General features: G+C 34.6%; 1 protein-coding gene across 6 annotated transcripts; it reads right to left on the minus strand.

Annotated features, from left to right (window-relative positions):
- Positions 1-2,772: 2,772 nt before the first annotated feature.
- On the minus strand, positions 2,773-16,016 carry LOC149790255 (monocarboxylate transporter 14-like). 6 transcript variants are annotated; one of them, XM_089972284.1, is made up of 6 exons: positions 15,857-15,994; positions 12,160-12,350; positions 10,695-10,940; positions 9,032-9,175; positions 5,361-6,359; positions 2,773-3,023 (listed from the first exon to the last, which is right to left on the minus strand). In XM_089972284.1, the coding sequence occupies exons 3-6, from the start codon at positions 10,897-10,899 to the stop codon at positions 2,869-2,871; spliced, it is 1,503 nt and encodes a 500-aa protein (XP_089828410.1). In that variant the 5' UTR covers positions 10,900-10,940; positions 12,160-12,350; positions 15,857-15,994; the 3' UTR covers positions 2,773-2,868. The 6 variants fall into 6 exon arrangements, with proteins under 6 accessions (XP_089828410.1, XP_089828412.1, XP_089828413.1 ...); XM_089972286.1 differs by having other exon boundaries at positions 15,863-15,981; XM_089972287.1 differs by having other exon boundaries at positions 12,160-12,286; positions 15,857-15,981.
- Between the last annotated feature and the right edge of the window lie 6,456 nt (positions 16,017-22,472).

Genomic DNA, 22,472 nt, shown 5'->3' on the forward strand with positions numbered 1-22,472 from the left:
GCTACATGTACACGTGGACGATAATGTAAATTACAACGTTAATAGATATTATTTCAGGTTTAAATTATAATCTGTTTTAAATATGATGATCAATAATCTTTATTTATAGCAGATGCCATAACACGAACTTACATGCGATATACAAAATGTAGATATTAGAGCAGGTCTTATGTTTTCATTGGATGGCTGTCAATGGATTGTATGTACTTAATGTTTATTCATTATACCTGAACTAAAGTGTGCTCTGGTTTTATTTGCGCTTGCAGCATTATGCATGGATGGTGCATTTAAGACTTAAATTATTTCAAAATATCGAATTCGATTTATCCGAGTTGTACGATCAAAATGATTACAGTTATAACACCGATATACTTTAAGCTCTCTGGCAGTGGATTGGACCATTTTCAATGTATTTTAAATCCGAGCTAGTCAGTAAAGTTATAACAAACGTTTTGTCAGGAAGCTGTCCACTTTAATGGAACGATATTTTGCCGTAGTGATAGCTGATCTATAAAATCGCATTCAATTTCCTCCATCTTTAGCATGTGATAGACTTGTTGAATATACTGAATGTTCCTGTATGTATTCTAAATTATACAGAGTCAGACATATCATTTATACATAAAGCTTTCCATCTGACCAACGAAAGCATTCCTCAGACCCCAACTTTATGAAACTAACTATTTTATAGTGAAGAAATGCCCGATATGTTCCTAAATTATAGTTTCAGGCTTAGAACCGAAAATTTAAATGGCAAAGACAACATGTTTCTTCATAACATCAGGACAAAATGAGTCTGAGAATTTATTGAATAAATATGACCTGAATTGCTATGTTATTCCGGATATTGCTTTCTTATCCCTATGGCTTAAGGTATTCGAACACATCGTTGCTTCAAGGTTTGTAAATCGGAAATCTGCAATATATTTCCAGACTGTAATTTTTGAAAACGAAAATGGATACTTTATATAGTCAAAAATTATGGTCATGCTTAATCAATTGTAGACCATAGCGATGATGCAGTTGTATTCCATGTAAGAGGGGGATCTTTGTGCCATGAAACAGCACCCCGTTCAAATTTTACACATCCACAGTGGCAGGAACATTCATTTAGGAGGCTGTCATAGACCCTGGTGATGGTACAGTTATGTGATAGAATTTCACCACAAACCATCTAACATGGACAAAGGAATCTAAACTATGAGTTACTGTCACCTACCTTGGGTTTGGGAAAAAGTATATATCTTTGGAATGATGCACAAGAAATGTGGCATTGTCTACAAGTGCTAAGTAACCTGGATACAGAAAAAATATATATGTAAAAGCAAAAAAATTATATGACTCATACCTCATCTTGCGAATTTTTTGCGGAATGCAGTGTTCCATCAGAGCATTTGTAGCATTGTACTTACATATTTGTAAAATTGAAGGGATTTAGTTGTTTTAAGCTTTTGTTTTTGTCACACGCACCACAACCCAGCATGGCAATGTCATTCTGCGATACTGTTACTTGATAGATAGACAGCTAGATAGACAGACAGACAGATAGACAGACAGACAGACAGACAGATAGATAGATAGATAGATAGGACAAATGTAGCAAGTTGAATTAACGAGAAAGTTGTTAGTAGTATCCCATAAAAAAAACCCCTGATCTTGACAGCCACAGGATAGCATGTGGTGCCTAATAGTGAAGCATGTGACTGCTATTTCTAGTTTCACGTGACCAAGCCAGGTTTAATTTTGGTTTCAAATTCAAAATGTCATAAAATTATGCAACAAATTGAAATATTGAGATGATGGCCACAAATATATTATATTCAGGTTATCTACATATTACATAATTGTATTTGCCAAATATAAGTGCGTATTGAGTAGCCATGCCAGCAATTTTGCAAACAATTAAGTCTCGTTCAAAAATCACAACTGTGTAAAGATAAAACATAACGACAGTGTCATCAGAACCGTCACAGGTCTTCGGACATGTTCAGTATATCTGCCTTGGGCAGGTTAGACTTAATAGGCTTTTAAGATACCTTGCTTACAATATAATTGCAAACACAATTTCTGTCAACGAAACTCAAAACTAGTTTTAACAAATGGAACAAACTGATATAATAGTTAGAAAATATAATCAAATCATCTAAATATAACAACTATACATTAAAATTATTTTCTTAAGCTTCTTGATGTAGGGAAACTGAAGTTTTACATTTGGGTTAATGCCTTCTTTTCCGATTTTTGTTTTCCTTTTATCACTAGCGCGTACAGCTCAAGTGTATTCCTAGTGCACGAGAAGAGGCTTGTTGACGGGCTTATAAAAACTCCAAACCCGCATGGTTTTCAAACCGAACCCCGGATTAACCCTCGCAAACTCGAGCACACAAATACTCAAGTACATTTGAAACCAAACACGCAACGTAGTAACCCGCGCTGTCCCACAAGTCGAGGAGTGTTTCCTTAACTTTTGCTGCATGTAAATCATATCCCTGTTAGGTTTTAACTCCAACGAGCTCGCGCTCCTTTTCGTATTTGTGCACGAAGTCATTTGAAGTAGTTTAACTTTTGTTTCGTGTTTTTTTTTTTTTTTGGGGGGGGGGCTTCTTTTAAATAAACCTCCCCGAAATCTTAAGTGACAATATAAACAGTTTAAAACTCTGATGGAATATATATATTCGATATATTAAAATAACCAATATTGGTGGATCATACATCATTGACGCAGGGAAATACCATGAGCTCCATTATCATGATATTTGCTAAACTAGTGAGTGAAATATGTTCCTGTTTAATGATCTTCAAGCAATCACACAAATGAGATGACTCAATGTTTATCAACACTGCAGTTGGTCCTCTTTAGAACGCGTTTCAACTATCAGCTGGATCTTCTGCTGTGTTTTCTTTGATTGGACACAGCCTGCGTTTCAGTGGAATCAGAGCTACCAGTAGGCCTCCAAGTATCGTTATAAAACCAGCCAACAGAAACCCTGCCTCCAATCCACCTGTTACATCAAGCAACCAGCCTGGAAAATGACAACGGCCAAAACAATATATTGTTAATTGTTTAAACATTGTCACATTTACACGGTAAAACAATACAAGAGTATTGTAAATAAGCTTATTATATGCCAGCCACACGTGTTAAGAGTCTTCTGTGTAGTAACCAGTAGGTCATCTCTGACAAAGGAATTATTTCTCAACAGATAACAATAGCCTAAACCTTTGGTCAAAACATGTGGTCTTGAACTAAGAAGCCATATATTTACGAACTAAAAGTTGAGAGAGAAAACAAAAAATATTTTCTGGTGTTATTTGTTTAATTTCAAAATAAGAAGTTGGACCTAAAGTTTCAGTCAAAAAGATATATTTTAAGCCATATAATAATTTAGCTACTGCACATGTTTCCATAACTTCTTCATTTGCCACCATATATCTGAGTTACATATTGGGATGGAAAATGTGCAATATACGTAGTAAGTTAAAGGTTTAACATTTCGTTGGATGGATAATGTATTGGCCAAAACAATACTGTCAAAAGTTCAGTCCTTCGTGATACGAATGTGAAAGCTATGATTAAATACTTGCTTGTGCTGCGTACTACAATGTCAGTTAACCAATCCAACACTGATATAAATAAATATTAGTATGCAAGTAACATAATGTAGGGATGAAAGATTAATCAGTGGCTTATCCTATTCATTCACAAATGTCTTCAAGGAAAGCAATCGAATCACGTGACAGGCGTACTCGGTACATGAAAACCTTTGTTTCATAAATAATGTGAATTCTACTGAAGTTCAAATACCAAGGTTTGCTCAAAGGATAAGTAGAAATTTCCCTATTACTAGCAATAAAATCACAGTGTCAATATTGCATAAATAGAACAATAAAAAGTTATATTTACCTAAGCACAAGTGTAAGTTTAAGAAGAATATATTCTCTTTTCTGGATCGAAACTATAAAATTTCGTTCAGTCCAATGTAAGGACAGCTGACTCATCCAAACGTTTAAAAAAGCTTCTTGGTCAACGTAGACAGAAACAATCGCTTATATGATTTTACTATTGTTATTATTATTAGTAGTAGTAGGAGTACTAGTAGTATCGATGCTACTTCTTTGAACTAAACTGGAACCTCTGAAAAAACTACTTCCATCATCTTTGAATGTTTCCCATTCACACTGAATGCTTTCGAAACCATTAATATTTTAGATCTTAGGACGTACTCATACAGCTTGGACGAAGTATGTATTGTTGGCTGCTTCTCCTAGTCACATTGTTCTTACGGATTATGAAATGGCAGATAAACTGGCAACTTGTAACAGTCTCCCATTTCTGAATGAAAGAGTATATATACCTAGTTCAAATGTGAAATAAAATGAGATGTTACTTGGCAAAATATGTGGACAGATAATTCCCAAAACAAGTCCCACAACATCAAACCCGCTAGAGAGTTGCATCTCTCATATAGAACCATTCACGTGGATCATTTGTTATTGTGCAAATCGTGTATAGAACAATTCACATGGAGGATATTTTCAAACAGGATCAGAGTGCATACTCTCTGTGTCCACTGACAGTGGACCACATTCTTGCCATATGTTTCGACTGCTTCCATTGGAGGCCGAGGTTTTGATGTGAATTCAATTAATATAATTTTATAATAGATTGCAACCAGAGAAAATATATTTTTGAAACTTTGAGAAAATATGGTTTACACTCAATATGGCTCTATATTTTAAATAACTTTATTTTTCTCACAGATATATTTTAAATTCATATAATTTTATAATTCTTCATGATATCATTTATTCTGAGATGTTTATCTTGCTAATGTTTACGTGCCAATCTTTGTATTTATCTTTTCTCTTTATCAATTTTTGCTGTTCAGTGGTACCATACAGACACGAATTTAAAACATAATGCATAATCAAGTGTAAGATTTGTGTTACACTGGCCACAAGTCAATTTTCACTACTTTACGTAAAACGGGACTCAAGGTAATGACGGTGGAAAGAGTGAATATCGTTAAAGACTAAATTCACTATTTTAAAAAAGCAGGGAGAGTAGTTTGCTAAGTTGGTAGAACATCAAACGCGAAATCCGGGGATCACTGGTTCGATCTCTGTCGTCGACAATTATGTTGGCTGAAACAGTGTGCCTTTGAGAATGGTACTTATATCAAATACCATCGCCATGATATAATTACTAATGTGTTTAAAGTGTAATTACCTTCTCCCAACGCACGCACCACAATGCTCCCAAATCATTAATAGCCATGCTTTGTGTGTAGGTTTGCTACAGCAGTTTAAATAATACTTTTTAAAACCACAAATGTGCGTGTATTGCATGTATTACATACCTGCTAGAGGCGGTGCTATGCTGCATCCAAGACCATTTGCTAACATGAGGTAACCATATCCATCCCCAAGGAACTCGTCTCCCAAAAGGTCAGCTGTCACAACCATCAAGAGGCCCATGATGATCCCAAACATCAAACCCCATAAGAAGCTCAGAATCAGGAGGCCCCAAAAGTTGTGGAGGAATGGCAAAGCAAATAAGAGGGCTAAGGTCCCATTTACTAGGTTAACAACTACATATACTGCTATCCTGTTGCAACATGCTATGTTCCCCAATAGTCCTCCTAGTACAGAACCCACGAATGTACCACCTCCAATCAGCATGAATACAATAGCTGAATCCTCTTTCTCTAAACCAGCATTTGTATTAAATTTAGCACCAAACACAATAACAATAGAGACTCCCATATTCCAGCAAATATTGTTGATGAAATAAATGCTAAATCCAAATGTAAAAACTTTTTTCCATTGATCTTTTATCTTGGAAATAAACGTTTGACTTACGATATCAACAACTGTATGTGTGATAGTTGTGTGTGTCTCATTTTCATCCACAGTGTATGGAGAGTGTGTTTCACTCGGTGACAATTCAGGTTTGACATCGTCAGATTTTTTTAGGTGTATTAAATGCTTATTTTCTAAATGGTCACGTATATGGATATTCTCTGATTTTATAGCTTTCAATTCTAAAGATTCATTTTCTGTTTCCAATATATCTGCATTTTTTGTAGTAGCTGTTTTAACTATATCGCATTCAAGATGTTTTGGTGGAGGGCGTAACAATGCAGCAAAAACAAAGTTGTGCAAACTTAAACCAGCCATTAAGAAAAAAGAGCCTTTCCACCCATATTTATCTATCAGCATGTATGTTATGTATGGAAACACTGTGGAGCCAAGACCTTCGCCACTTTTTGCTATTCCCGAAGCTAGACTGCGGTGACGTTCGAAGTACAGACCACACAGCACATGTGATGGAACATACAGCAAGCAATATCCCAGACCTGGAATGAAAAGAAACATTATAAAATTAATAAAACGGATTAATTATTAGTTACTTAGGCCTGAATGTTAGAACCCGTTCATATTTTAGGGTGATTACAGACTCATTGTCCTGTTTGCAAACATTTAATTAAAATTCAGAAATCCGTATTAAGTAGTTTTCATTTTTTTCCCACTGGATCAATAGACCATATAAGACCATTTTGCTGCTACAAAACATTGATGCAAAGACTTCCTTTCTTACTCCTGTCCAGTAGACAAAGGAAATATGTTTGCTTGTCCATTAAAGAAGTCAACTTGCCTAGATACAATTGTCGCATATGTAAAAGCTTTCTTTCGCAACCAATAACCGCACAGTTATTCTCAAATTGTACATTTTAAAACAAAATTATTCCATTTTAAAAATTATGTGTGCCTTTATCTTAGAAAAGTTTTTCAAGCTTTTCGCCTGGAGGAACCAATTTGTTATGATTTCAATTGAAGGTTTTGCAAAATGTGTTATTGTTAAGGTGTAATAAATAAGAGGATACTCCTCATTGTTCATGATAGAACATTATTACCTGTCTTGAAAGACAAGCCCTTCTGCCCATGCATCACAACTGTTGGTTCTTAGGACAGGTAGTACTACGAAATAATCAATAAACATATGCATAGAGAACCTGGTCTCTCAGCACAGTTGATATCTCTTATGACAGTTGATATATTTTACCAATGCTGTTTTAAGACAGATTTTACTCTATTAATAAATATGTTAATGGTTAGTCACCGAGGTGGGCAGTTATCGTTATTGATATTCTTATTATTATTGAAATTAGTAGTAGCAGTAGTATTAAAATTATTATTAGTATAGCTGTTATTAAAACTGTTATTAATATTAGTATAATTTATGTAGTTACAGTTAATCAATCAGTTATTATTATTTATGTAGTTAAAGTTTATCAATCTATATACTTACTGTTCATTTTCTAAATTATATTTGTGTTCCTAAAAGACAGGAAGGCGTTGGTTTGTTTTTCCAAATGATTACAAGATATATGGTGGAACAATTTGTGTTTCAGGTCCTAAAAGAGAACCAGCCATCGGAAGCATATATGTTTTGTGTTTCGCGACTAAACTACAGAATAAACGCTAGCTGCAAGCGTCACCTTGACCTTAATTTATTGATTGTTCGTCTGGTTTTTTGTTCATTGATTCAAATATCAAATATAGCTTGCCAATATCACTCGAAGGTGTTCAATTTTGTACATATAGAAAGCTAATTATTGCTGAACTAGTCAACGGATAATGTTGAGGCCATCCCGCATTCAACATGAACTGGTTTGCATTTGTCTGTAACCCGTTTGTAACTGGATCACTATCGCTGGACTTCAATTTATGAAGTAGACTAGAATGGTTTACATGACTACGACAGGTTTTCTATCAAATGCAAGAATAATTAAATATTCAAAACCATAAAACATTTTTCTACAAAATATGACGCAACATTTGATAGTACATTAAATTTTCAACAACTTGGATTTGAGTAACGGGCAAACTTGTGCTAACGCCTAATACCAACTAAACAGATTATCACACAAGAACTTCTGATCAATGACCAGTAGAGAAATAAACAAAATTAAATGTTGCTATTTTAAAAATATTTTCCCATCAAATGCTCTCCTGAGCTCATTATAAAATATAAGGCTATTGGGCTCATATTTCTGAATCCTAGACTGAACGTGTTTACGGTTACAGACGTTATCTGGAAAAGACGCACACGCATACCGATTTCACTAGATTCTGCCCCACGAACTCATGGTTACCTCCATTGTCCCAGAAAACATGTCAACTTGTCCGGATTATAAACTGTTATAGCAATGAACTACAAGCGAAAAAAAAGTATTGCATTTATAATACACATATCTAATATTTTGAATTGTAGTCTCAAATGAAATTAAGGTAGTTCACAGACATGAATACTACCTTGTAAATCCCAGGCATAACTATGCTCTTGTTTAAGTTCATGTTGTTTAACGTGTGTGTAAAAGTGTCAAACTACTAATTACAAATCAAAATCTCAAAACGCCAGGATAAGGACAAAACAAAAACTCGAAAATCCAGAAAAAAAGTCTCTATGCCAAACACGGTTACTCATGCATGAGGAATTAAAATTCCTTTATTGAAGGCTTGCAACAGCTGTAAGTTGTAATGATCGCATTTGCTCAATTCATGGATTTTATAATTTCTGCAATAAATGTTGACTTGTATATAATTTATTTTCTCTCAATCTGCGCTCGCTGAGTCAGGTTATAGTATGGTTTTCTGCAAGTTTGTGTCCACTCAAATAACTGCGTTCTGAATAATGTCCACTGATACTTTAACAAACATGGAAACTTTAGAAAATCATTCGTTAGTCTGAGTATATAATGGCTGTTTCAGCATGTGATACTTTGATGAGTAAATATTTATTGAAAAATTAATATATCCACGATGTAAGCATTTGTGATAATAATATTTGTTTGAATATGTGCTGAATGCGCAAAAAGCAGAAACGAATATCTCTAACCCGTCTTTCCACCCCACCCTACCTCACTTTCTAACATATTCATCTGACCAACATTTCTATTGTTCGAATTAAACATAGGTAAACATTAATGTTATTTCATATATATTATTCCGACGTTTTTCTTCTCACCTGTGAGGAATCCAAAGAAGAAATACATGTATTCCACATTTGGTGTAAATGGCATACAGGTGAGTCCAATAGAGCTGATAATGGCTCCTATCAATGCTACTTGTCTGTGACTCATATAGTTCATCAGGAGACCGGCTACTGGCCCTGTTATAACAATTTTAGAAAGTATTGTCGGTAATATTCCATACTTTGATTTTTGATTCACTCCTTACGGTCTGAAAAAATACTTGTTTTGTGTTTAATCCAATTGTAGAGAGAACTCATTTTAAAACTTTTGCGGACGTTTTGGTTCCTACGTAATTGATATTAATTTCATATCTAATCATTATTGGCAATAATCTAATAATTATTTGGCTTGGATGTATATAGCATGAGCAAATATATTTGGTCATAAACATGTGTTATTAAATCAAAAATATAGGTCATATTGGCTTTCTTTGGTTGTAATACTAATATAAATGCGTCCTGTTACTCGGATTCCATAGTCATGAATACAGACATGATATGAATAAGACCTAGTTCTAACATCAATATCGAAATATAAATATCTTGAACAACATAATCTATGGCAGAAATGATTGTTTTTGACAACAGAATGTATCATATATTTAATATAAATTTATTTACATTATCTTATCTTGAAAATCTTCAAGATTTTTATTACTTTCCTTTACGAATAATTGAAGGGACCTTAATATCAAGTACTCCAAAACTGTCAATAATTTTCCTATATATGCATGCAGTCAAATCATTAGACTGGTTCAGAAATGTAATTATAGAATAACATTATTTGTATTCTGATCATAAGTGTAAAGACCAAACTCTCTCTCTCTCTCTCTCTGTCTATATATATATATATATATATATATATATATATATATATATATATATATATATAACGTGGTTATCTTCAGGAATTTACCACTAGATAAAACTAAGACAAGAGTTTGTGAAACGTGTTGGAGATGTTGACCTCCTTATAATATATAAATTAACCTCGGTTTAATATGCTGGTAAAATGGAGAAAAAAATTATTAATCCACATCATATTTAAACACTTTACAAGATAAAAAATTAATCCACTTTTGAACGATGATATGAATTAATGTGTTACATTGCTTTATTTGCACTTGTATGGTCTTTATTATTTACCTCTTCATCTTTTGTGATTCCATGTTACAGATAATTTGCAAGCATGCTGGTGCAAAGTGATAATGGACTGATATTCAAAAGTGACCAGTTACCATGAAGAAGAAGGAACATGCGAGCTTTGATCGACTATGCATATATTCTTATAATCAGCATCCAAATTGTTTATGCAGTCATTGCACCTCACCTGCCTAAAGATTTAAGCAACCTAGGAAAATTCCTAATAAGCAATGCATATCTTTAAGGATAATTTATACTATGACTGTTTTATATATTTTATGCCACCAAGTGGTAACGGATTATTACTGATTTTTCCCTACATGATAAAGTTTTGCGAAATTTAAAGGCTTTTCCCAGTCGCGAATAAAACAGAACTTTTTGGCAGCCTCAGAACCCTGCTAATGTTATTTTTAAAGTTTTGTTGAATCACTTGCCTGCGGATTCAGATTCTCTTTGTTGAAACATGTGTTTGAATGTAAATTTCGGACCATGTAAGAGTCCATGCATTTCTTACCTGCTCCCAAAAAGATGCCCACATTGATGGATCCCACCACGGAAATCGCCGCAGCACTGTTTTTAAAGTAATCCAAAAATTCCACGTTGTACACTCCAATAGACATAGATGTGCCAAAGACTAGCACCTGTATCATAAAGGCTGAAACCATCACCACATATCCCCACAAACCACCATCTGACCACTCTTGGCATTTTGATGGCATTATAGACGTCTCAAAATATCTTGACCACGTGAGCTCTGAGACTGAAATAGACGCACGAATGGATATAGATCAAGCTTAAAATGTAATGCTATGTTAAAATATGAGGTGTAAAGATGCAAGTCACTCACTGATACAACGGCTACAATGAAGAAAAAGGAACAAAAAAACCACAGTGACAAACGTGTTTGAATTTTCACATACTGTCCTGGTTCCTTATTGTAAATCTCTGTCCAGTTATTTTCCATGTCATATTTTGCTGACCACTAACAGTGGCTTTACCTTACACATTATGCAGGGTAGACAAAGAGACCAAGAAATTGTGCTATGCAAAGACTTCCTTTGCCATTGCTATTGCCCACTTACAAGACTAACAGACGCAATTCTTCATTTTCGGAAGAAAAATAAACGTTTCGTATCCATCCAACACCGCCAACCAGCAACACAAAAATTATGGAAGGAATATGCTAGAAATCCTCTCAGCACTATATTCACGTGTCTGTATAGGGTATTCTTACACTAAATAATAATGCTAATTAGAGAATTGCTCCCAATGAAAAGGAAATAACACTTGAACAAGAAACAGGTGTGTTACGTGACGACTTTCCTTCCCTCTTAGTGAGTTGGCTCTGCAAAAGCTAAAGGAGCAAATCGATCTGCAAGGGATCCAAGCGACGAATGGCGGATATTAATATTAGGCCTAAATTCTTTCCTCCCAAATCACATCCCCCGACTAAAAGAAATAATGACGGCTTAGACACAAAACGAGATCTCTCAGACGGACCTGGCTGATAAGGAAAAGGAAATTTCGCGGAATATTTGGCTAGAGGAAGCAAAATCTAGCTGGCCGAAATTTATTGAGTCTCTGGTCTAAGCCAAGAAAAAGATATTGCACTTAGAAAAATCAAAGAAGCCGAAAAATCGATTTACGTGCTTAGGGCACAAGTGGAAGTCTTTGCTTCTGAATTAAAGGAAGCACTGTTTACCAAACAGAAAGTTTACGAATCACCGCTAAAGCAATCATGCTTGAGGCTGCAGCTCTGTGGCCCACACATGGAACAAATCTGTCTACACGTACAGTGATCTCAATCAGGTTTTATAATATGTTCATCGCCATTCAAATTGAAACCATTTTAGTGATATCTAAGAGGTACGGAAGCCATAAATGTATTAGACATTCCTGTTCACATTAGGCTTTTATAAGTAAGGTTTACAAAGAATACGATAAGGGTCATCAAGCAATTTCAAAAAGTTCCCCCATACCTTTTCTCGAAGTTTAGGAGCCCCTCGCCTTCCATCTGACGTTGGCCTGCAGTAACTGATCCGTTTGCTCAGCCTTTAATTTTTGTATACATACAATGTACATCTGATTGACCCCTCTACGTCACTTCTGTAATTACAGAACGGCAAGGCCGTTTCAGCGCTGTGACTTCAGTTTGGTTTCTTTAGATATGCTGTAGGGATGTTTTATAAACATGTATGTTTTAATATACCATTATTCTTATTGTTGAGATTGATATAGCATGCAAATGAACTATAGAGACATTGTTGTATGCATCATCAGCTTAAGCGACTTGGAAAATACGATGTCACTTTTTAAAACATATTATGGTAAATACAGTCATTTTCAACATTTAATTTGCAAGTGAGTTGGAGCAGGAGAGAGGATACATACGGTATTATACTACAAAAACGCTACTCTTGTTTAAACGAACGCAAACATTGATAGGCTGACACTATAAAACGACAAATAAGCTAACAACCATGTTCAACACCATCAGTTAATTAGTTACTCAAAAAATAAATCACATCAACAATACTCCAGTAACTATGTAAATGGTAGTGTACAAAGAACGGGGGGCAGTTGCAGATAAACCAGTGTGGAATCTGCAGTTTCTTAATACTAGTATGTGCAGCAGCCATATCTAATACATTGTTTTAATTCGTTCGTTTCTTCGACAAAGTTTTAATCATATTGTTAACGTACATGGTGTTTCTCTTCGAATCAAACAATTCTGAAATACATGTCAAGCCAAATTAGTTTTCTGTATCTTTCTCTTGTAAGGCACTGGATTACTTTCGTATAGTTGAATTTTCTAAGATTTAATTTTAATTAAAAAAGATTTTTAATTTTCAAAGCTATAAATAAATATGTAACGTACTTTTCGGACATTCATACACAATGTTGTCATTAGTTTGGGTTTCAGATCGTGTTAATTACACCACAATGGGTAAAGCATATAAGAAAGTACAAATCGACCAACCCTATCAAACACACTGACAACCTTAGGAGTTGATGCGATCTCTATATTCATTGCCGGCAATCTGTTATGGTCAACACATTAAATAGCTGACATTTATTCCACATAAGGCATCATATATTCCAAAAACGAATCTGTCCCAGTTTGGTTAGGTTTGGTGTTTTAAACCAATTTGTTATTTATCAAACACTTGAGATAATGCTGATCTGCTGTCAATTTACACTTCTACTACTACTACTACCACTACAAATACTACCACTACTACTATTGTTGCTAATACTACAACTAATAATAATAATAATAATAATAAGAAGAAGAAGAAAGAAGAAGAAGAATTAGTAGTAGAGTATATAATTACAAGGTGAACAAAAATGGAAAGTTCTTTTCCATTTTGCATCTCGTATGAGGTTTTCTTCCATCATATTATGTATTTATCTGTTTGTCCTTTCTTCCCAAACCCTTGCATGCTTAATAACTTTTCAAGGATTACAGAGACTGAAAATGTTTTGATACGCTGCTTAATATCGTAAGAACAAGGTCTAAGCATCACTTTCAGCTACGAAGGTAATCCATAAATTACCAGCTAGTTAATTCTCAATACCTTAAATTGCATTGTATATAACATAATGGCTTAATAGACGTACAAGAAATGTGAGATTTGATATGTGTTATTGATATGTACCCCTTGCACCTAGAAGCAAGATTATTTTTAGCTAAGATATGTTAACACATCTATGAGTGTTCTCAGATAACATCTCCATCTTAAATGTATCAGTATTCTTTCTAACCCAGCCAAGGGAGATCGCGTGATGAGAAACATGAAATGTTTGTCTTCAACCAACAAATTTAGAGTTGTTTGTATCCTACCGAACGACAATTGAACTACCCCCCAAACTCATCATTCTTGAAGCTACCATCATTTCTACTGCGGTTCAGTCAGTGAGTTCATTACTTTGCCTAGATACAACTTTAGGAGTTTTGTTGGTTATGGACACACTACTGACACCTCGTAGATTAAAAATGTATAGAATATTTCGAATGGTGTTCCTACTAAATTCTAATCTTGATGACTTGAGGTACCAATAGCCTTAAATGTGATGATGTTCCAATATTCCTTCTGTATCACGGTAATTTAATCAAAATTGTCTTTGGTCGAATTCGCAATGATCCCTAAATGTTGATTTAGTCCAAAACTCAGTAAGTTCTTTCTAATTCGAAAGACTAGTTTAAATAAATAATTCATCTCATGTTATAACTGAACACAACTAGAAGACTGATTCCACTAGATAGATGTTAACATAGGAATGAATAATTTTGACGTTATCAGTCTTTCATACGCTACTATTTAAAATTTATCGCAATAACCTTTCTCTAAAAACTCTATCGTCTTAACGGAAAATACAAGGTAATGTTTGCTTAGTTACATTTTATCGAATCCACTTCACCAAGATCAGGTAGACTATGGTCTTTCCTATCGGAAAACCAATATCTACAACTCAGTCCCAAGTAAACACGATGATTATAAATGATCAGTATTTTAAAATACAATCTCGAATCTGGACAGATAGTAGCTATGTATTATATTGCTTACAATTGGCCGTTGTCATCTTCAATCATTGACAATAGGTAACTTCAATCACATAAGATAAAATGATCATGGTTGAGTAGTTATCGAAGTTAAAAAGTGTACCTAATCACTCACAAAGTAAGTAAAGTCCGAAGGATTTTATACTAACTTTGTAATTGATTAGCTAACAGTTTACACTTCGACAAATACCCAACCATGATCATTTTTCTGAATAATTCCAAACATTTCCTTTCTGTAATCATATCAGCAGATCTCATCAACAAAACAATTTAGGTTGCTTGTAGGTTCTTTCATTAGAATATTCACTGCGCTAGAGTACATAGCACAATCTTCGCTAGCCAGGACTCGTCGACTCTTAATACAGTATGAGATTGTCGGAGCTTTTGCACCTCAGATGACCCGACCTTTCATAACAGCTGGTAGAACATATTGTCGATGCCAAATGCAAACATTTCTGCATATTGGTTTCTAAAGCATGCCTTACGCTTTCTTTGGCAAAATAGGTGAGTGCTAGAGTACGGGATAGTTTGTGCGACATTTTCAATCTGGGCATTGTAAACGTTGATCAAAAATCACTGGGGATGCTAGGTTTGTGGCTTGTTGCTGTTATTATCATATTGTAAGACGTTAATATAGAAAATGCTACTCATAATTTCACGTGGAAATAAGTAACCAAAAGTAGTCCACAGACATTACCGATAACGAAAACGTTCGAAATCCGTACCAAACAAGCGTTTATATCCAATCAAATCCAGGAAACTCTGTCAAAACCCATTCAATATATATATATATATATAGGTATGTGTATGTGTGTTCTACCCTATATCTCTATCTGCTAACAGAATGATGATTTATCAAACTTATTCCACCCTGTGACGACTATGTACTTATGCTGGATCTCCACTGAAAGTCTCCACTGAAGACTGGTGCCTTTAATGATGTTGCGATTTTGTAATAATTGTTTTTTAATAAAGTTTCATATATTTGAAAAATTTTAAGGTGTCATGACCAGCTAGCCACTGGACAAAATATTCCCGTGTATATGGTAACGAGTAAATACATTATCGTACTGAATTATTCTTATTTATATAACATATTTATAAGTACCTACCCTTACTTCAGTTTGTTAGACTGTACCTGGCTCAGTGGTTATAATCGTTTCGCCATATCCACAGGTGGTTCACTAGAAAAATGTTTGCCTATGAGCAATATGTGTACCTGTTTTTCAGTCCCCGAAATTGTATCTACAATCCGGCGCTTTTTAACCGGAGCTGAGAGAGATCATTGCACTGAATTCTATTGTGAACTGGACACTAATACTGTTTTAATAACCACGCATGTCACTGGATGTAAACGAACGTATAAGAAAGTTACGAATATGAAATTGAGTATAGTTATTCGCATTCATATCATGTTCATTTGAGTTCTTAAATTTCACACAAATGATTAGGTTTAGATTCCTTCAGTATGTTGAGTGTTATTTTGGTTTTAATGTGTAAATAATATATGCGTGACTGATAAAGAACCCTAACTCATTTATGGAAAAACAACAAGTCATTAAACCAAGACACCAAGATAGCAACCGACCAACATAATGACTATCTAACCAACATTTCAACCAAATAGCAGTAAATTGTGGTATTGAGAAACTTGAGTATATTTGTCGAATTCGTATTTAGAATCAACATTTCTGTCGAAAGCAAGAACTTATTGTAAGCAATGGTACATGAAACTGTGAGCCATTGTTTGTTTCTGCAGTTATTGTGGAAAAAATGTATACGTTACAATAAAGCAGGACAAGGCTATAATTTTAAGATTACAAAATACTTAACAACCATTTTGTTACTTTTGCATCTCTAAATTATTACGTCTTTTCTTATTTGTACAATTATCGTTTCACTTGAAATATTCTTTTTTTTTTGGGCAAGGTTGATATTAAAGCAGAACAACAATGACCCAGTTGGAAATAGGTTTTATTACATTTATATTTTTAATTCTATAATTCATTGGCTGGCTAGCACTATTGCAAAGTACATGTACACTACATTGTTGGAATCTCGTTCATTAGCCAATGCTTGGTCAAGTAAACAACTATGCCAGTCACGTAAGCCACGCTTAGTTTGAGGAGGTCATCACAAGATTTTTTTTTTTTTTAAAAAATTTTTAATAATACATTTTATTTGTTCTAGAACTTTTAGTGAATTGGATTCTGTTCATTTGATGCATATATTGGATTCTGTTCATTTGATGCATATATTGTGAATATATAATGAGAATACACGCAACACATATAACATTCTTCAGTTATACTCGGTTATATGAGAGTAGTTAAGAAGGAATACGTTGTTGTTGTTGTTGTTGTGGGGTTTAACGCCATTTTCAGCACACGATAGGCTATGCATGGCGGCCAGTATTAATGGTGGAGGAAGAACCCGGGAAAACCCCAGGGGAAGAACCACCGACCCACGAGAAGCTACTGGCAAGCTTTCTCACATATCCACATTGGCCAAATCCTAGACTCGAACCCATGCAGACAGAGGTGAGATGGCAGTGATCCGTAACGGAGAGCGCTTTAGGCCACTCGGCCACTCGGGGCCCTGAGAAGGAATGTTGATTTATTTATAAAATTTGCTCGTTGGATTTAGTAGAGCGAATCATCTTTACTTTAAACAGTCAATACGTATTGGATCGTGGGGATATATTCGAGAGCATGAATATCTAATGAATTGTATCGGATTATGTGAAACGTTCAAGGACTTAAGTGACCTTCTAACGTTCACACGATTACATTGAAGTACAAAACAACTGGATTTAGAACTGTACAAATTCAGTGGTGCTTGCACGATAGCACGTAAATATTTTACAACCTTCATTCTGAATACTTTCGGACATTTTCCGGATTAGTTATTGTTAATTCCCTCGCTTTGTTTGATTTCGTAAGTTTTTAATAAATCATGTTTTGGAAAATTGAATGCTTGTTGGGATAACATTGTCTTGTAAATTAAGTGAAATCCCTATATGTAAGATACAATAACGTAAATAAAAACGGTTATAGGTCAATAACGTAAATAAGAACGGTCATGGGTCAATAACGTAAATAAGAACGGCCATGGGTCAATAACGTAAATAAGAACGGCCATGGGTCAATAACGTAAATAAGAACGGCCATGGGTCAATAACGTAAATAAGAACGGCCATGGGTCAATAGCGTAAATAAGAACGGCCATGGGTCAATAACGTAAATAAGAACGGCCATGGGTCAATAGCGTAAATAAGAACGGCCATGGGTCAATAGCGTAAATAAGAACGGCCATGGGTCAATAACGTAAATAAGAACGGCCATGGGTCAATAGCGTAAATAAGAACGGCCATGGGTCAATAGCGTAAATAAGAACGGCCATGGGTCAATAGCGTAAATAAGAACGGCCATGGGTCAATAGCGTAAATAAGAACGGTCATGGGTCAATAGCGTAAATAAGAACGGTCATGGGTCAATAGCGTAAATAAGAACGGTCATGGGTCAATAGCGTAAATAAGAACGGTCATGGGTCAATAGCGTAAATAAGAACGGTCATGGGTCAATAGCGTAAATAAGAACGGTCATGGGTCAATAGCATAATAAGAACGGTCATGGGTCAATAGCGTAAATAAGAACGTAAATAAATCTGATGATCTATGATCTTTGCTTATAGCAAGAATCATCTCACGACCTTTCATTCGATGTGCAGCCGGTGTTATTTTATCTTTGGGTAGCTAAAGTGCGATACACAGTTGCTAGTCCAGAATATGTGTGTTCATGCATAGCAGACACACTCGCTAGTTCTGAATATGGAAATTTACACACAGCAGACACACTCACAAGGCGACAATATAATTAATTCTCATCTGAGTACAAAGTACTTAATGGTTTCCCTAACAGAAATCAATACAAGCAAAGGTATAAACAGTCAAACTTGTTCTACGGTCACCTGTATTCAGCGGTCGCCTGGTTACAACAGACTTTCTATTTTCTCAATAAATTTCCTATATGAATGCCCTGTATTTATCAGTCACCTGTCTTCTGTAGTCAGCGACCAAAGTGGTTCATAACCAGACAATGGCGTCACACTGGCTTAACTTGTCAAGTATGCAAACTCAACACTTCTTTGTCTCACGAGCAAGACATTGTTCAAATAAAGGCGTATAGTGTGAATCGATGTTTAAGCGTTTCATGTCTATATTGTACCTACCGTACTATATTCACACTGTAAGTCAAACTCAAAGTTATCAGCATGTAGGCTTTGAATCGAACGCGGTGTTTATCCTTTTGCTGAGTTTAGAAGCAAAATGATGGCGGGAAATGGTAGTTTTGCCATCGCAGCAGAAATGAAAGGTAAGTCACCTTTTGTTACCCTAAGATAACTATAGATAATTATTATCACCATTTGTTAGCCTAAGATAGCTATAGATAATTATCGTCACCATTTGTTAGCCTAAGATAGCTATAGATAATTATCGTCACCATTTGTTACCCTAAGATAGCCATACATAATTATCGTCACTATTTGTTACCCTAAGATAGCTATAGTTAATTATCGTCACCATTTGTTACCCTAAGATAGCTATAGATAATTATCGTCACCATTTGTTACCCTAAGATAGCCATAGATAATTATCGTCACCATTTGTTACCCTAAGATAGCCATAGTAAATTATCGTCACCATTTTGCCTGTGAATTAAAGCTATATCTGAAGAAATAACGTCCTTCTTCGATTGTAGTTACGTGCCTTTATATTAGTGTATGGTGTCATTCAATATATAAAAGGTGTCCTGGAGGTCAGGCAAAGTTTGGTCTCTTGGGTCACAACGAATATCCAGGTAAAGCTTCTTTTGATTTCTGTTCATTACATGCTTCACACATATGATCTTGGAGAGTTTGGTCTCTTGGGTCACAACGAATATCCAGGTAAAGCTTCTTTTGATTTCTGTTCATTACATGCTTCACACATATGATCTTGGATGGATTAAAGTACACTAATCTTGTAGGGGAATACAACTTTGCGAGAATAGGATATATAGCCAAAGTTATGAATGTATTGTAAAGTATTCATTAAACAATCTTCATAATAATATTGCCATTATTGTTATTACTACTAATAATAATAATAACAAGAAAACTAAGACTATTAGACTGCGGTTACACAGGGATTGACTAGTAGGTCTTTCAGTCATACCAAACTGCCACTGAATTAATCTAGACTGCACTTGGTGATGAATTATAAAGGAATAATTATTGTCATTTGCATGTTTAGCTTGATGAGGCAGACAAGCAAATAAGGATTCAGAAGAAAAAAAACACTTAGCAGCTAGGTATGGCACATTAAACTTGACACTGTATATTATACATCGTATATACTTTATAGTGTATATGCCTAAATATAAAACAATTAAACAGAATTGTAAAATAATAATTAAAGAGCTTGTATATGCTGCAATCAAGGGTCTTGATACTATTGGATAGGACTTTTAAAATAAATTTTGGTTTGTCTTTATTTCTGAACCATCCATAAATAAAATAGTTTTGGCTATCAGTTTTTATGGGACAATAAATCATACTCCCATGAATGTGAAACACTCAATACTTTACACATGTGTAAAATTATTTTTACGTATATAAAATAAAGACTTATTTCATTTCCAGTCACGTAAAACTATGTGTAAGCATTTTATATAATTTCCTTTAAAATATGGAAAATAAATGACGAAGTTTCAATAAATAAACAAACGGCACAGTTTTAAATTGTTAAATACGTAACAAAGAATTTTCACATAAAATGGTTTTCGTTTATGCGCGATATATCTTTTAATATGTGAAAGTCTTTATCATCTGAATATGGTACATTCCATCAAATATGTGATTTGTTTTCTACGTATTTGACAAAAATCATTTCGAATTTTCCATACAAAAAGTCTCTCCACATGTGGGGGATTTAGTCCAACAATTTCATTATAAAATGTTTCGTCCCATATGCGAGATAAAGAAAACAAAATGCGGCCTGCCATACAAAACGGATGACCGATAGTTGCCCCGTTGGTATATGATACCTGTATTATACAGCCATATATATGCATCTCTCTCTCTCTCTCTCTCTCTCTCTCTCTATATATATATATATATATATATATATATATATATATATATATATATATATATATATCGTGGGTGAAAAACTCGACTCGATGAAATATATCCGTTATTCACTCGTTTTCAAGCAAATATCCTATATATATATATATATATATATATATATATATATATGCTTTTATTTCATAATTGATCATTTGATCAAGCCTACTTAGACTGTATAAACTAACTGAACTGAAGAAAAAAAATCATAATACAATAGATCACCACATCATACTAGGTCTCTTACCTGAATATTCAGATTTTAGCTTTGTGAAAATCAAAGTCATATACCCATCTGGCACCATTGTGTTAGACGAATATATGTATACATTGTTATTCATTGTCATAGTTGGTAACCTGATGCTGACGAGTTATTTTAAAGTTGGGGCATTTTGTATCTCCGTCATAAATCTGTCTCTACATACAATTTTCCAAGAGAATTTATCTGAGCACTTTCCTAATATATGATGTTCAAATCCTTCCTTTTTGAGTTTTCTCTGTTTCTAACACTTATATTTATTAAAGAAATATAAAAGTGACAAATATATTGTTTCCTAAAGAATTTGTTACGAATATCAATAATTGTTAATTACAATCAGCAGTAGCAAAGATACGGCTTATAATGTGTGGGTGAGATAACTATATATACCACTGTATGTATCAGTTACATTCGATATCTTAATCATATGATCAGTGGAGAGAAAAAAGGAAATACACGTATCAGTTTTAATCTTTCGTGCGGCCGTGCCTTTAAGTTCGCGTCACCATAATATTTGTGAGGTGCTTGACTCTCTCAACTTTAATTTATCAGTTCATAGTCTCGTCTCTTCCTGGGGAATGTGGAATGAAATCAAATGCAGACAAGACACATCAAAATTTCTTTCAAGTTAAGATACCTTTACAGCCTAGTCTCTTTCTGGGGGATGTGAAATTAAATCAAATTTACACAATGCATATAAAATTGTATTCTAGGTTAAGGGACGTTCGAACTGAAAATGTCTTCCGGAAATCAAAAGTTGGCAAAATATATCAAATAACCGCTCCGTTATTTTTATTAAAAGTTGAAAGAGTAATTATAAGTACATCCGAAAATGACTTTTGTAATAAATCAAACCGATCTTCACCATGTGTGCTTTATTTGTCTTCATAATGTTATTAACAGTAACTACAATAATACTAATCCAACTGTTGTCTCTCCATTTGCATAAGTGCCTTTTAGCTGCGAAAAGTATACATTTTATATCACATTATGCACTGCAGAATTTCTGAGTGTATCTAGTTTAGGGGTCTCAAACTCAAACCACCCTGAGGGCTGCATGAGGGCAGTTTCGATGGCCACAAACCCCGGAAAGAACCACCGACCCAAGAGATGCTACTGGCAAGCACCCACCTTGGCCAAACCCGAGGCTTCAATCTACGCAGACTGAGGTGAGATAACAATGATCCGTAACGGTGAGTCCTTTAGATCACTCGGCCACACGAGGTCACCATATATATCTGCAATAAATAAATAATAATAAAGCTGAAAAGGTCGTGCAATATTCTTAAGTTTAGATAGAA

The sequence above is a fragment of the Sinohyriopsis cumingii genome, chromosome 10, assembly GCF_028554795.1.
Source record: "Sinohyriopsis cumingii isolate HCF-2022 chromosome 10, ASM2855479v2, whole genome shotgun sequence".
Lineage (NCBI taxonomy): Eukaryota > Metazoa > Mollusca > Bivalvia > Unionida > Unionidae > Sinohyriopsis > Sinohyriopsis cumingii.

Coding starts and splice junctions, on each gene's coding strand:
- LOC149790255 (XM_089972289.1), bottom strand. CDS start 10,899: ATGCCATCAAAATGCCAAGAGTGGTCAGATGGTGGTTTGTGGGGATAT. Junction 9,176..10,694: donor GGGCATCTTTTTGGGAGCAG/GTAAGAAATGCA, acceptor TTGTTATAACAG/GGCCAGTAGCCGGTCTCCTG. Junction 3,024..5,360: donor CATAGCACCGCCTCTAGCAG/GTATGTAATACA, acceptor GTCATTTTCCAG/GCTGGTTGCTTGATGTAACA.